The 16673-nt window shown below is 37.6% G+C and overlaps 1 protein-coding gene across 3 annotated transcripts in view; it reads left to right on the top strand.

Moving 5' to 3' along the window:
* The window catches only part of ACSS3 (acyl-CoA synthetase short chain family member 3), a 191668-nt gene that overhangs the window by 58058 nt on the left and 116937 nt on the right, over nucleotides 1-16673 (top strand). For 2 of the 3 annotated variants that reach the window (XM_044941895.2, XM_025284394.3), the window contains exons 3-5: nucleotides 332-520; nucleotides 4741-4875; nucleotides 10908-11048. In XM_044941895.2, coding sequence (XP_044797830.1) covers nucleotides 332-520; nucleotides 4741-4875; nucleotides 10908-11048 — 465 coding nt within the window. The remainder of the gene's footprint in view (nucleotides 1-331; nucleotides 521-4740; nucleotides 4876-10907; nucleotides 11049-16673) is intronic. The other variant, XM_025284397.3, reaches the window with a different exon arrangement.

Genomic DNA, 16673 nt, shown 5'->3' with positions numbered 1-16673 from the left:
AAGGAAAGCCCAAGAATACCGGAGTGGGATAGTGGTCTATCCCTTCTGCAGTGGATCTTCCTGACCCAGGAATCGAACCAGAGTCTCCTGCATGGCAGGCAGATTCTTTACCAACTGAACTATCAGGACGCCCTGTAGTCTATTACAATGGTCCAAATGTCTGTTGTTATTGTCACGATCTAAACTCTTATCATCATCATCAATATGTATTACTTAGGCTTCTGTAATCCACCACCAATGGGGTGAGTGTCTTGTAGGGTTACTCCTATAACTTACAAGTTTAGTGAATTAATACAGAGAACACTTTGCTGATCTGATGATGTTGTTACAGGTCTCTAAGCTGGCTGGTGTTTTGGTCAAGCATGGTGTCAAGAAGGGTGACACCGTGGTTATCTACATGCCCATGATCCCACAGGCAATGTACGCCATGCTGGCGTGTGCCAGGATAGGAGCCATCCACAGTCTCATATTTGGGGGATTTGCATCCAAAGAACTAAGCACTCGCATTGATCATGCAAAGGTATGTGCTTTGTTTGGAGAAATCAAGCAATAACCACATATAGTACAGCTGTGTTCATCTGCAAATGAACCATGCTAGAGTGATTGTGTTTACTAGGTCCTCTTATCAAATGAGATAAAGTTGACTTTTTACTTGTCATGCACTATTAACCAAAATTTTATTTTTGAGTAGGTCCTCTGTGAAAGATATCATTCTAAATACTGTGAAGAGTATGACATATAAGGTGCAAGTCTTACAAGTTAACTTGCCATTTACATTTGGATGTATAAGACAAAATGGCATTGAAACATGTATAATATGATATAAGAAATGAATCGCCAGACCAGGTTCAATGCAGGATACAGGATGCTTGGGGCTGGTGCACTGGGATGACCCAGAGGGATAGTATGAGGAAGGAAGAGGGAGGGGGTTCAGAATGGGGAACACGTGTACACCCGTGGTGGATTCATGTTGATGTATGGCAAAACCAATACAATATTGTAAAGTAATTAGCCTCTAATTAAAATAAATAAATTTAAGTTAAAAAAAAGAAAGATAATAACTAATATACTCATTCAGCATATATTTATTAAGCTTCCAGTCTATGTCTGGTACTCTCCTTGGAACTGGTTAATAAATGATACTTATCACAGGGATGGGGCACATGACTAGTTTTATAACCTGTGTATTTCCACGAATGGTGGTATATAGCATAGTGGTTAAGAGGGCGTGTCAGGGATGGGTGAAGTTATACATTTAGATGGGGTACTGACATCACAAACTTGAAAGGCTGTTGTGAAATATCATTGAGATATTGAATTTAAAACACTTGACATGGTGTCTGGCATATAGTACCCATTAAAAAAAAGATTAGCTATTATTATTCTATGAATTTAGAGCAGGGATTAGCAAACTTTTTCTGTAAGTTACCGGGTAGTAAGTATTTTAGGCATTGTGGGTCCCACGTGAGCTTCTGTTGAAACTACGGAGCTGTGTTGTAGCATTTCAGCACTACAGAAGCGAAGGGCATGCTGTGTCCCAACAGCACTTTACAGAAGGTAATTTGGGCAGGATTGGGCTCTGAATCATAGTTTTCAGACCCCTGATTTAGAGACAGGAATGATATCTCTTGGTTGGGGTGGCTGAAGAAGGCTTCCTGAAAGAGGTGAGATTTGAGTTATATAATATCTTGGTTATGATTCAGCTAGTTGAAAAGAATGATGTAGTCGGATCCAAAAGGTGAGAAAAAGAATTAGAGGCCAGCACTAGAGGCAGGAGAGGGTAAAACCCTTTTGAAGGACAGCAAATAGATCAATGTGATTGAAGAGGAAGAGAAGGTGAGCTTGCAAAGGCAGTGTTTGTCTGAGTTGCATCCTGTAGATGCCGACCAGTCAAGTTTTTGAGCAGGTGACTGTCATGTTTTGAGCAATGTTAAGAGGAGGCAAGTCTGGCAGTGTGGTGTGAGTGGGAGAAAGGCTGGAATGGGAACCCTTGGTCGCTGGTCTCTTTGTGAATCAGTGGCCAGTGAGCGATGTGCAGGAGAGGAATAGCAGTGGGAAGGTTAAAGAAGGACTGTCATTACGGGAGTAGGAGATGATTGATCTGGAGAGTTCTGCAAGCCCAGGATGAGACATTCTTAACAAAAAGGGAACTAATATATACTGAGGGTCCCCTGAGTGCTAGGCAGGGAGTGAGGTTTTACATATATGACTTCATCTGGTAATAAATAGATCAGTTATTAGAACTAGGAAGCTGGTTTGCACACAAATTGGCTGGTTCTTTTTTTTCCCTCTCTCCTTTTAAAAACATGTTGAGTTAGTCCTTTGACTTCCCTAGTGGGGCAGATGGTAAAGCATCTGCCTACAATGTGTGAGACCCATGTTCAATCCCTGGGTTGGGAAGATCCCCTGGAGAAGGAAATGGCAACCCACTCTAGTACTCTTGCCTGGAAAATCCCATGGACGGAGGATCCTGGTAGGCTACAGTCCATGGGGTCGCAAAGAGTCAGACATGACTGAGCGGCTTCACTTTCACTTTCTTTAGTCCTTTGAAGGGAAGTCTAGGGGGAAATGTGTCACTGATCTGCAAATCAATGGGCAGTTGGAGACTTCTCTAGTTTTTTAGCTACAGAAATTCTTAAACAGCATTTCGGCATTTGGGTTGGAAAGATATCCTGGAGAAAGGAATGGCTACCCTCTCCAATATTCTTGCCTGGAGAATTCCATGGACAGAGGAGCCTGGCAGGTTACAGATCATGGGATCAAAAGAGTCAGACACAGCTGTGCAACTAACACATGAGATACATTGTTTTTTATAAAAAGCTTTTATATGACATGGGGAAAAAACATATATACACACACACGGAATAAGAATTTATAAAACTTATGCTGCATCACTGGCATTTTTCATACACACACACATACGTACCCTAATCTTGTTAAGGAGTTTAGGCAATAAGTGTGTGTTCTTACAGACAAAACTTTTGAGCAGGTCAAATTAATGATGAGAAGATGGAGATGGCAATACATACCTGAGATATTTGAATATAGTTAATATTTGAAACCAGGAATGATTTTGATGTCATGACTTTCAACTAAATAGCTTGAGAAGAGTTTTATTTTAATAGATGAAGATGGGAAGAATGTATTCCGATTGAGATGGAATAAAACCTGCAATAAAAGGTTGTTAATAGAAATGCAAAAGAATGATTTTCTAGAGGAAGAATCTAATTTTGCCTTTATTAACTTATTCAACTTTTGATATATTCTATACATGTTTTTAATTTGATGTGTAACTTTCATTTATTCAGAATTCTAATTGTAGGGAGTGTTATCTAGAGTTATTTTTGTACATATTACAGACATTAATATGTGGATTATACTCAAATGTCTGACCTTTACAAATATAATAAAAGGATACATGATTTACTTTTTCATTTTTTGCTTTTAAAAGGCAGCTTAAAATAGTGGAAAGAGGAATGTTTTGAAATCCGTCAGAACTGGCCCTCTTTCTGACTCCAGCACTTATGAGCTGGGGCTCACTATGCCACTGGCACTGGGCCTCAGTTCCGCGAATATTGAATGATAGTGAAAACTGGGAAGTGCTATATATGCATATATTTGGCACAATATAAACCTTCCCTAGAGGAAGCATATTGTAACCAGAAATCAAAATTCAGGAATGGATGCACCTTCTGGGATTGATTTTTCTGTCTCCTGAATAATTTATCTGTCTCCTTTGCTTTGGATTTCTCTGTGAAGAAGCAGTATACTTAAAAGAACAAAGGCATGTTTGTTTTGTAAATTACTGAGAATTTTGGTTCCATGCCACAAGTATTTTGTTGAGAGCTTATGTTTTGACAAGCGTTGTACCAGGCATAGGAGACAGGGAGGTACTGGGGCCCAGACTTGTCCGTGGAGAGCTCCCTGTGCAGAGGTGGGGACGAAGGAGCACCTTGACTCTACATGGATATCTGAGGCCTGCTCAGAATCTACCAAGGAGGGAAGACTCACCTTGAATCTTTTGGCTACACCTGCACATATCTTGAAGAATGACTAGCCAATTGTCGGGCAAAGAAAGTGCCAAGTGTGTCTTAATGACAAAAGCAGACTCAGACTCTGTGGGACTTGAAACTTAAATCATTTGAGGGCCCTTTTAAGAAACATAGGACAAATTTGCAATATAGTATTTCATGAAAATGAGTATGCATTTGAAATGAGAAAGAATCATAAAAAAGTATGAGAGATTCCAGTCTCTTCCTTCTGAGGTCACTTTAGGTGTTTAAGCAAAGATGCTTACATGAAAAAACCTTAGAAATGCTTATTGATAGCAGTCAGGGTGGGTCTCTCCCCTCTAAGAAACACTACAACTTCAGTAACAACCAGCTGTTATGTGGGCGTATGCAAGTGAGGGGACTCTAAGCTTCCATTTCACTGGTTCATGGCAAATTTACATCTACCTGGCTTAATGAATTCTTTGGAAAGTATTTTTTTAACAGCTCCTGTTTGTTGGCCAAAAGCATCATTGAATGTGGAATTCTGAACAGGTAAGGGAGATTTATGTGGAAGTGGTTAGGGCTATACTGTTTAAAACTAGTTTCTTGGTTTTCAGGCCATTTATTCAAGAGAGAACAGAATCGTTCAAACATTTCGTTAGAAATGTTAAACTGTCAGCCTACACCTGAAATATTGTGATTACCTTAACTAGGATGGTTCAGCTTTGTCGTTTGTTTTTCATTGTAGCCCAAGCTGGTTATTACAGCATCATTTGGCATTGAACCTGGAAGGAAGGTAGAGTACATACCACTCGTAGAAGAGGCGCTGAGAATAGGACAACACAAGCCAGATAAAGTTCTCATCTATAATCGTCCACATACGGTAATCTGAATACTGAATTTGGTTCTTGCTTATGCTGGTGTGCTAAGGATGATTCTTGTTGACTATTTGACAGGAGCACTTGATTTATAAACTCTTAAGTATCGTTTATGAATGTCACTATTTGGGGCAAAAAACAATGATGTTTTCTGTCTTTATAAAAAACTAACTTAAAAAGATTGAAACATAGAAATATCTGTAATATTAATGAATTGGATCCAATGAATAGTCTATTGTGGTGTCCTTTATTAATTTACACTATAACTTTAATAATAATACAGTTGACCCAATGCAGAGTTTAAGGACATCAGCCCCCAGACAGTTGAAAATCTGCTTATAACTTTTGGCTCTCCCATGAATTTAACTAATAGCCTGTTGTTGAAAGTAGGCTAGAGAAAGAACTGTATTTACCTGAATTATATTTATCCATAATGTAAGTTTATGTCTGTTTATAAGATGAATTGTCTATCAGTACCTGCATCAATATTGTCTTATATGATACAAAATACTGCAGATGTACTACATATTACAACACTAGACATCAAAAATGAAAAGATAATGTGAAAAAGAAGTTCATGTTTAGTTACAGATGTAATGATTCATGCATTCATAGCAAAGAAGCAACAATACAATTGCTTCATGATAGCCCGGCCTATACACTAATGAAAGAAATATACAGTTTTTATGGCATATGGCATGGCCTTATAGTCATATTCATACTACAATATTGGAAGCATTGTTAACTTAAAAAAAAATTACTTCCCTGTGATGATAGGCTGATACCCAGTTTCTCTAAGTACCAGAGAAAGAGGTATACTGTACAGTAATGTAATTCTAAGTTAGGAAACACTAGGAAAACTACCACATTATTAATATTATCTTAAATCTCACAGTCCAGGTTCGATGCAGGATACAGGGTGCTTGGGGCTGGTGCACTGGGATGACCTAGAGGGATGGTATGGGGAGGGAGGTGGGAGGGGGGTTTAGGATGGGGAACATGTGTACACCCGTGGTGGATTCATGTTGATGTATAGCAAAACCAATACAATATTGTAAAGTAAAAATAATAATAAAATTTAAAAAAAAATCACTTACTTTATGCCTATATAAATACAAACTAGTATCTCCACATATGTATTCATGACATCACTTTTTCTTAACTTTTTTGATATTTCTAAGTAGTATGGTTCATCTGAGAGTTTTTCAAATTGCTATAAATCTTCAAAAATTTTTCCAACATATTTACTGAAAAAAATCCACATGTAAGTGGACCCTTGCTGTTCAAACCTGTATTGTTCAAGGTTCAACTATACTAGAAACATTTACTGACAGCTTACCATATAATTTTTAAGACACTCCATTCGTGGATAATTTTTTAAAAACTTCCTGATAACTTTATGAGCTTGGCATTATTCCTGTTTTAAAGAAGGGGAGTCCAGGAAAAAGAGAGAGAAAGTAACTTGTCCAGCTAGCATCAGGGTCATGATCTGAATGTGTGCATTCTGACAGTATGCTTAATCTCTCAGCTACCTAGTCCTGTGGTGAGGTGTGATTAATTTCTTTTTAAAATGTCTTTTAAAAATGTTACAAAAAGTAATCGGTCTGGAAATAAAAACTATGTTCAGGAAAATAAAATATGAATATTCTAAACAGATAAATTATCTGTGATCCATGAAGGAAGAAAAAGCAGTATAATACATAAATGACTGTGTTTTACAATGCTTTTTCCTAGTAAATTTGCCCAAATAATCAGCTTATTTCTACATCCCAAGCTAGGTCTCCAGTTATTTATAGTTAGACTGACTTGGGTTTCTAGCAGATTAAAATTTTTTGCAGAAGGAAAATTGCAAGTGTGCAAAGAATCATGCATAATTTGTAGAACTCTTGAGAGGTTATCTGTGGAAAATGCTTAAATGACAAGATGTAAGAACAGAGAGCATTAGAGCTTTCTCAGTTTGATTACCACCTAGGAAGTCGCATCACCACATTACGTTCCAGTGTAGTCTGAGTAGTCTGTGGTTCCTCAGGAAGGGCTGCACTCAGTGATTTTAATATTTTCAATGTCTTGAAGGAGAATTTTAAATTTCTTTCAGATGACCTCCAGCATGTTTTTAAAAAAGGCTTGTTGCTGTTGGGTCAGGGAGTGTAAAGTCAGTAACACAGAAGGCTTTGAGTAAGAAAAGGCTAGGGGAAGGGTAGGAACACAATAACACAAGTGTTCGGTGTGTGTGTATGCTATTCACACATGTATGAATTCATGTAGAATTTACAAAGAACTTAAGGCTAGACCCAAAGTACTTTCAGATATTCTTTATTCAATTCTTACATTCTTATAAACCAGTAAAGTAGATGTTATTAATGGCCCAATTTTACAGATGAAAGAACAGTCATGGACAGGTCACACCACAGAGTCACAGCCACTAAGTGGTAGAGCCAAGATTTAAACTCAGTTTCATGACTTTTAACCAATGAGATATATGCTGTTTCTTTTGCTTTATAAATGCTGTGGATATGGATATGTTTCCAATCAGATTTTTCTCGAGCAAATGTAATCTTTTACCTTTTTTATTATTAATATTTGCATACATCTCTAACATTCACATCTTAATGCTATATTATACATATTGTAGGCACTCAGATGATTATTATTATTCTAATTTTTGAGATATAATTTATTACATTAGGCTTCCCTGGTGGCTCAGACGGTAAAGCGTCTGCCTGCAATGCGGGAGACCTGGGTTCGATTCCTGTGTCGGGAAGACCCCCTGGAGAAGGAAATGGCAATCCATTCCAGCACTCTTGCCTGGAAAATCCCATGGACGGAGGAGCCTGATAGGCTACAGTCCATGGGGTCGCAAAGAGTTGGACACGACTGAGCGACTTCACTTTCAGTTTCACTTTAATACATTAAGATAGATGATAAGAGTACATTTTGATGCATTTTCAAAATTGCATGCACCTGTATAACTCCATCCGAATCAAGATAGAGAATTTTTGCATATTTGTTCCTTTTTCCAGTCAACAATTCCCCATTCCTAGAGGCGCATGCTTTCTGATTTGTACTGTCATAGATTTTTTGTTGTTGCTGCTTCATTCCCAAGCTTCAAATAGATGGACTCATACCATGCATAGACTTTTATGTCTCCCTTCTTTTGTTCAATATAATGTTCTTAAGATACACTTCTTGTGTGTCATGTATCAATAGTTCATTGTTTTTTACTTTTGAGTAGTATTTCATAGCATGAATATATAAAAAATTGTTTTTCTATCCTTCTATTTATGGAAATTTGGGTTATTTCCACTTTAGAGCTATTATGACTAGAGCTGCTATGAACCTTCTTAATCAGGGCTGTGTGTGGATCATGTGTTTCCATTTCCCTTAAGTAAATATCTGGAGGTAGTATTGCTGATGCATATAGTAGATGTATATTTGACTTTACTAAGAACTTTGACACAATTTTACATACTGGACATAATCATTTTATTATTCCAGCAGAAAATTATGAGAGTTCTAGTTGCTTATTTTCTTTATCGTTTGGTATTTTATAAAAATCTACTTTGATATATAACTATTTAATCTTGTACTTTCTGTTGCATGATGTAACGTTTTCCCATGTCTTTCTTTTTAACAGTAATGTGTTTGTATTTTAAAAAAAAAAACTCTCCTAGATAACATTTTGGGATCTTAATTTTTTCATCCAGTCTGACCGTCTCTGCCTTTTAAATAAAGTATTAATATTAAATCCATGTACATTTGATTAAAAAAGATGATAGCCTTCTCTTTCCTCTTAATAGGTAGAGATCCACTGTCACTTTCCCCCCTCCCATAACTAGCTCCCTTTCTCCCTCTCCTTATTTTTCCTGAGACCTTTCCTCTGTTTTGACTTTCCTTTATTTCAGCTGAAGGTCTCTTGTCCTTCATATCTGACCTTCTCTTGAAGCAGTAATTAAGCCCAGTGGATTGGCTTTGCTTTGAGTTTAGAAAAGATACAAATTATGAGGCTCGGTGATGCATCTCCTAACTAGGATTGCTTTTTTGCCAGAGGAGATAAAAACCTGGCTGCCACTCCTGAGCCTCAGGGAGGCTGTGACGTCTCACTTGGCAGGTCACATCACTCACCTGTTGCGCTCCCCCAGGACTGCCTCTTAAGAGTGGTAACAACTAGGAGGGATATGTCTATAGAAGGACATGCATGCATGAAAAGGCTAACGTTGATTTTCCCCTGTCTTCCTCTCATTAGATCTTCTTTAAACATGCCTGCATTTCTTAGCCTGAAGAATAACCCTTCATTCAAATCCTCATTTTGTTTGAACTGCAGTTATTTTTGTGATTACTCAATTCACATTTTTTTTTTTTTGTTACACAGTGTGATGATTTTTTTATAGGTCTGTAACTGTGATGCCCTAGGCTTGACAATTTGAATTGAGTTGCGTTTATCTGATGCATAAAAACAAATGGAAGTGGAAAGTTTGATCACAGTTAATTATATTTATTTATCTAAATGGTGCCTCTAGGGCACATCCACGGTAGGGCTGGAAAAATCAGTTGGGGCTGAAACTTCCCCTTCTTGAAGGTCAATTCAGATTATTGTCTATCATGTGCTTATTCATATAGGCATTATATTTGTGATACTATTAATATATTGAAGTAGCAGTTTGTAATTGTATCCATTTAAATATATGACCATTTTTTTTTTTTACAACCCCAATCAATAAATTAAGAAACCAGAGAAGCGGAAATGACCCGGCTTTTAAAAATCTGTCCATGTCTCTGAATTTAGTTGAGGGATTACCTGAATGAAGTGTAAGAGTTACATATGCTCTCTAGGTGGTGAACTTATTTTCGGTGAGGACTGTGTAGTCTTGCCTTGTGCCTTTACTAACAGGTTCAGCAACTGTAAATTTGCTGTTTTGTCATCTTGAGATTAGTCAACATTTCAGAAAATAACTAGACATGTACTGGATCATAACTCAGCTATAACTCTCTGCTATAATAATTTTTCCATAAGCCACTTTTTTCTTCTTCACTGACTTGTTTCATTGGCACCTTTTAAAGACACCTGTCTACCTTAAGATGTGTCTGTCCAATTCATTGCTCTATTATCATAAGTTTGCAACACAGAGCTTGGTTCTAGGAACACAAAAGAAAACACGCATTTCTACCATATTAATCAGTATTGTTGGTGGAGAAAAACTTGGGGAGCTTTGTATACATGTCTCATACTCTCATTAATTTCAGAACTGATTTTTGTCCTTAAAAAAGTGAAAGTAGATTAACCCTCCTCCCCTGAAAGTGATTTAATATTCTCCTGTTTGGAAAAATGACCCTTGTGTAAAGAGAAACTTTAGTAGGTTGGTTGAGATTTCATTGTGAAGACAGTAGTTCTAAAGTAAAAAGAAATAGATTATGATAAATAGAAGTTAGTTTTTAAAGTTGAATGGCACCCCACTCCAGTGCTCTTGCCTGGAAAATCCTATGGACGTAGGAGCCTGGTGGGCTGCAGTCCACGGGGTCGCTGAGGGTCGGACACGACTGAGCGACTTCACTTTCACTTTTCACTTCATGCATTGGAGAAGGAAATGGTAACCCACTCCAGTGTTCTTGCCTGAAGAATCCCAGGGACGGGGGAGCCTGGTGGGCTGCCGTCTATGGGGTCGCACAGAGTCGGACACGACTGAAGCGACTTAGCAGCAGTGTACATACAGTTGTAGAAACATGATCCTCTGTTAGTTAAGCTCTTACTGTTGATGAAATCATGCCTGCGTCACATTTAATTTCTTCAATATATCTCTAGGTTTAAATAAAACATTTTCTGCGATAAGGTCAGTTGAAGTCAACATCAAACTGTTGAATTTCTTATGAACATTTATCCAAACTCATGACCCTGAGATATTGAGTTATAGGTCTGACATTTAGCTGTATAGGCCTATATTTCAGTCAGACACTCAGACTAATGTAGATTTCGTTCCTCTCCAGTGTTTTGCTGATGTAATCTCCTTTGTTCAGTGCCTATTCCTGGGTTTTTGTTTTGTAGGATATGGTCCCCTTGGCTCCAGGTTGTTATCTTGATTGGGATGAAGAGCTCTCAAAAGCACAGTCACATGATTGTGTTCCTGTTCTTTCTGAACATCCGCTGTATATCCTGTACACGTCTGGAACGACGGGCTTGCCAAAGGTATGCTCTCTCTTGTTGCATTCTTCAGTCACTCAGTCATGTCTGACCCTTTGTGACCCCATGGACTGCAGCACGCCAGGTTTCTCTGTCCTTCACCATCTCCCGGAGTTTGCTCAAACTCCTGTCCGTTGAGTCGGCGATGCCATCCAACCATCTCATCCTCTGTCGCCGCCTCCTCATCCTGCCCTCAGTCTTTCCCAGCATCAAGGTCTTTTCCAATGGTCAGCTCTTCCCATCAGGTGGCCAAAATAGGCACTCTCTTAGGGATAGTTATAGTGACAGATTTTTTTGCACGTAGAATATTTGATTACTGATTGAAAATGTTTGCAGACTTTATCTTGAGGCTTAGGCTTAAGTAGTTTATATCTTAATCCTGTGTCTAAATATATAGAACTATTCGTTATTTAATGCCAAATGCTTTGTCCTTATTTCATTAAAAATCTTTACAATATCAGCAATATTCAATTGCTTTAGTAAGGTATTAATATATATTTGATTGAATATCAGTTGGCTTAATAAAATTTTATAAAATATATTTTAAGTGAAATATTTTTATTTTTTAAACTGAGGTATAACTTTCATACAGAAGTTGATTTTTTATTTAGAGGAATTCGATTTATCATTATAAATGCAGCTTGGAGAACTGGCCTGGACAGTTTGAACAACGGGTAATTTATCCAGAGTGTTGAGCTATTTGATTTGCAGCACTGAAGATACTCAAGGATTTTTAAGTCTTTTTACCCTGAAAGGTGTTTTCACAAAGCAAAGTTAACAATGTCAATATTCTTGAATGTGTCAGATACCAAATCATTACCACTTTTGCCTGATATCTCCAAATAACACTGTTTCTTTATACAACTTCATAAAGATTTGTGCAATCATCTTTCATCTTTATTAGGGAGTTCAATGAATCACAGAATGTTAGTAGGCAAAGGGACTTTTCACAGTCACTCAAATCCTATATGACATTGGCCCACTATTAATATTGGAGCTCTATAGCATCAGAATTCTGAACCATAACCTGTTAATATTCTCAAAATCTTGATTCTATTAGTTTAGATTTAAATAAACGAAGATCACGGAGAAGGCAATGGCACCCCACTCCAGTACTCTTGCCTGGAAAATCCTATGGACGGAGGAGCCTGGTAGGTTGCAGTCCATGGGGTCACTAGGAGTTGGACACGACTGAGCGACTTCCCTTTCACTTTTCACTTTCATGCATTGGAGAAGGAAATGGCAACCCACTCCAGTGTTCTTGCCTGGAGAATCCCAGGGACGGTGGAGCCTGGTGGGCTGCCGTCTATGGGGTCGCACAGAGTTGGACACGACTGAAGCGACTTAGCAGCAGCAGCAGCAGCAAAGGAAGATCAAGACTTAAAACATTTTATATGAAATTCACTTGCTTGTGAAAAATAAAACATTTGGTAGAAGGGTATATTCTCTCTGACTACAAACACAATGTTTTGTTACATTTTGGTCTACCATCGTGTTCTGTATGTAGTTGGTACCCACACTTTTGTTGTGTGAATAAATAAATTAATGCATATACACAAAAATATTTGTGTCATTGTAGAATCAAAGCCCTGTGCTTTTTTAAGAACTCTGGTCATCTAAAAAATAAAATTTTCTTATATTGCAGATTTGTCTGTTTAAGCAGTCCAAATGATTACTGGATGCAGTCTGTCCCTTCCACTTTTTGCAGTTAAGCATTATGTACCAGCCACAAAGAATCCAAATGAACATTTGGCTGTGAAAAAAAGGGACTCAGCAAGTTATAATCTAATATAAAAGTATCAATGTGAGAGCCAACCACTGACCCTGAAAACATAGTAGAGCCTAACCAAAAAATAAAAATCACTTTAGCTCCTTAAAAGCCTGAAGGAATCTTACAAAAACTTTTGGTGCTACCTTGAGACTTTTAATCACTGAAATTCACTGTTGCCTGGATGGGGATCTGTATGAGAGGGCAGAAGAATAGTTTGCCATCAGTTTAAAATTGACTCAGCTAGTGTAGTGGAAATAAAATAAAAGTAATATATAGGGCATTCAATCTGAAAAGTGATGATTCCAAATAAAGAATAAACCTAGATATCCCATATTTTCTTTGCATCAAGAACTACTTTCTGGAATTCTTAGACGCCCAAACTGAAGATTGTTTGATGTTTTGATCATCCTTATTTTTTTATTACATTAGTAGTACCATCTTGAAGATAAATCTATTTCTATAGATTGGAGAAAGCTTTAATTGTTTGAAGATTTCTATTCACATTGAGATTTAGTTCATGGATGTTCATTAGGTGCTAAAGAGATAAAAAATTAGTAAACCACAGTGTCTTCAGCATAGTGGGGTTGCAATATATATCAACATAGATAATGTGAGATAGACTGTGATCTTTCCCTAAGAGGAAAAAACCCTACCTTGGTCTCTTGAAGAAAAGATCAGTTTGAATGGCATCAGAAGGATTAAATTCCATTATTTCAACAAATATTACTGAGCACCCAAATACATATCTGACCATCTTCTTAGAGTTCTGTGGCTGGATACAGGCACTGAACAGAGAGCTATGTAATAGGTGATGTGTTATGAGGAAAAATAAAACAGAGTAAGGGTGATGGGAGAGTGAGAGTGCTGTTTTATCAGGGAGATGTCAGGGAAAGCACTCCATGGTATGACATTTGAAGGATGAGTAGAAATTTTACATCAGGTGACCTCATGGGGAGGAGGGCATTCCAGGTTGATTGGGTCAATATAAGTAAAGACAGGAGCATGTAAGGTTCCAGGATGGCTACTGCAGTTGGTGCAAAAAAAGTAGAGAAATGGCCAGATTTATAGGCAGGGGCCAATTGTTTAAAATTTACCCAAGAAGTTTAGGTTATATACTGCCTGTAAGGAATGGAGAGCACTGATGTTTCTTAAGAAGGAGACAAGAATATGAAGGAAGGTAACCCTTGCACCATTACACAATGGAAGCAAGGAGATTGGATTTCAAGCTGTGCTTAGTTTTGGACCATTTATTAGGGAGCAATCGGAGAAGGCAATGGCACCCCACTCCAGTACTCTTGCCTGGAAAATCCCATGGACGGAGGAGCCTGGTAGGCTGCAGTCCATGGGGTCACTGAGGGTCGGACACGACTGGGCGACTTCACTTTCACTTTTCACTTTCCTGCATTGGAGAAGGAAATGGTAACCCACTCCAGTGTTCTTGCCTGGAGAATCCTAGGGACGGGGGAGCCTGGTGGGCTGCCGTCTATGGGGTTGCACAGAGTCAGACACAACTGAAGCGACTTAGCAGCAGCAGCAGCAGCAGCAATCAAAGATAAGAGTAAAACAGAGGAAGAGTACAAGACTTTGAACCTGAGAACATAGGAAAGTGGTTTTGTTTATTTACTAAACTAGAAACAAGAGAATGGTTTGGGGCTGGGAAAACTGGGAGGTTTTGTATATACTGAGTATGATGTCTCTTTGGGACATGAACATGGAAATGCCCAGCTGGTAGTTGGATATGAAGTTCTGGGTTCAAGAGTACATCTCGATTTGGAGCTAGACCCTTGGAATATCATCAGCTAGATGATGTAGAGGACTAGTGTTTAATTCATGGGATTGAGTAGGTTTTACAGAGCAGGGCATGCAGAATGGCAAGACAAAGTAGTCAATTTTAAAGGTCTTTCAGAAATATTTCTCTTATCCCTTCAGTGGACTTTAGAATTTCAATTGCATTGAAAGTATATGTTGCCAACAAATACTTTTGCCACTTATTTTATTCTACTTTTGAAATATATTACTTTTCATTTACTTATCTTCATAACATGGCATGTTCTCTAAAAGTGTAGAATATATTTCATATACCTTTGAATATACTATGGCACTAACCTTAGAACTGGGCCATAGCAGATCCAAAATATTTAACAATCTACTTTTCCAGTTAGCTCCAGATTCCTCTAATTTTTTAAATTGAAATATAGTTGATTTATAATATTGTGTTAATTTCAGGTATACAGCAAAGTGATTCAATCATATATAAATATATATATGTTAAAATCATTTCATAATTTAATAACAACTACATGAACCAAAAATCCCATATGTATATAAATATATATTCTTTTTAAATATTATTTTCCATTATAGATTATCACAAAATACTGAGTATCCTGATGCCTCTTTATTCCTAAGATTCTCATTTCATTTTTGGCAGGTATAATCAGGATTAATAGGATCTGAATTTTTAATATTGAAATTCCAGGAATAGAAATACAGGAAAGATGAGCATACATGAATTTATGACACATTTAAATATAAACTTCATGCCATAATTTAGTTTGTTTTCTTGATCTTCATGAAGAAAAATAGTGTTGTGAACCCATAAAAATACTCTACTTAAAACTGCTCGTTTCCCATAGGTGCATATAAGACACACATAATTCTTTCTGTTCTTTGGCTGTAATTTGCAGATGTATTTAGGGCATATTTGCATTTCTGCATCTGCCAACTCTGGATTTGTCATATTGTTGTATGACAGGTTGATCTAGCTGCTGCACATATTCTACAACTGAGCTGCTTTGCATACATTTCTGTATTGTTATGCGTGTTTATTCTGTTTGGTTTGGTTGACTGTATTCAAGTTACTTCAAGAAACAACACAATAGAAGAATACCTCATCTGGATTGGGTGTCATTCTGGGAATGGGAGATTTAGTGATGGTCATATTTACCTTCTTTCAGCTTGCTGTCATGGAGGTATGGTGATAACCAAAAAAATAAAAAGTGCCACGGGAGCACAGGGGAAATAATTAGGAAGATGGACATAACAGGAAGGTGGTAGACAAGGCCTTTGTTCTGATGTGAGTTTTCTATAACTTACATCAACTTTTATTCCTATGTGTTAGGTGACTTATTTATAGAGAAAGTTAAAAAAAACCTGTGAAAAAATTTTTTTAATCTGTAGTACAATTTTTGCAGCTTCCCTTGTGGCTCAGCTTGTCAAGAATCTGCCTACAATGCGGGAGACCTGGGTTTGATCCCTGGGTTGGGAAGATCCCCCTGGAGAAGGGTAAGACTACCCACTCCAGTATTCTGACCGGAGAATTCCATGAACTGTATAGTCCATGGGGTTGCAAAGAGTTGGACACGACTGAGCGACTTTCACTTTCACAATTCTTGCAGCTAAAGGCTGAACTCACTACACCTTTGTCCCTGATCTCACAGTTGCTCAGATCCATAAAAAATTATACTGCTGCTGAAGTATCATCCATAGAGGTGGCTTCAGAGTCATCAGAAAGCCTGCAGCAAGAGATTTTATGTTTGAAGAAATAAACCAAATGGAATCATTCCATTTCTACTAATATGGCATTAAGTTCTGTAAATTTCAAGGATTTCTCTTGAACAAAGAATAATATTTTTTTATTATAGTTTTCATATATTGCTTATTCATTAAATTGTTCACTGTGTAAATCAGTTGACATATGTATTAATTGTCTATTCTATGCTGAAGATACGAAGGCGTTCTTATGGCGCTGAGAGTGGAGGAGGAGACTGAGCAGTGAGTGGATGTTGTTAGTGCCCAGAGGCTCAGTGAAGTGTGCAGGACTTGTGGCCCTGAAAAAGGAGGGAGAGGCTTTTAACACA

Source organism: Bubalus bubalis, chromosome 4, assembly GCF_019923935.1.
Source record: "Bubalus bubalis isolate 160015118507 breed Murrah chromosome 4, NDDB_SH_1, whole genome shotgun sequence".
Lineage (NCBI taxonomy): Eukaryota > Metazoa > Chordata > Mammalia > Artiodactyla > Bovidae > Bubalus > Bubalus bubalis.
This window is presented reverse-complemented; position numbering and strand designations above follow the sequence as displayed.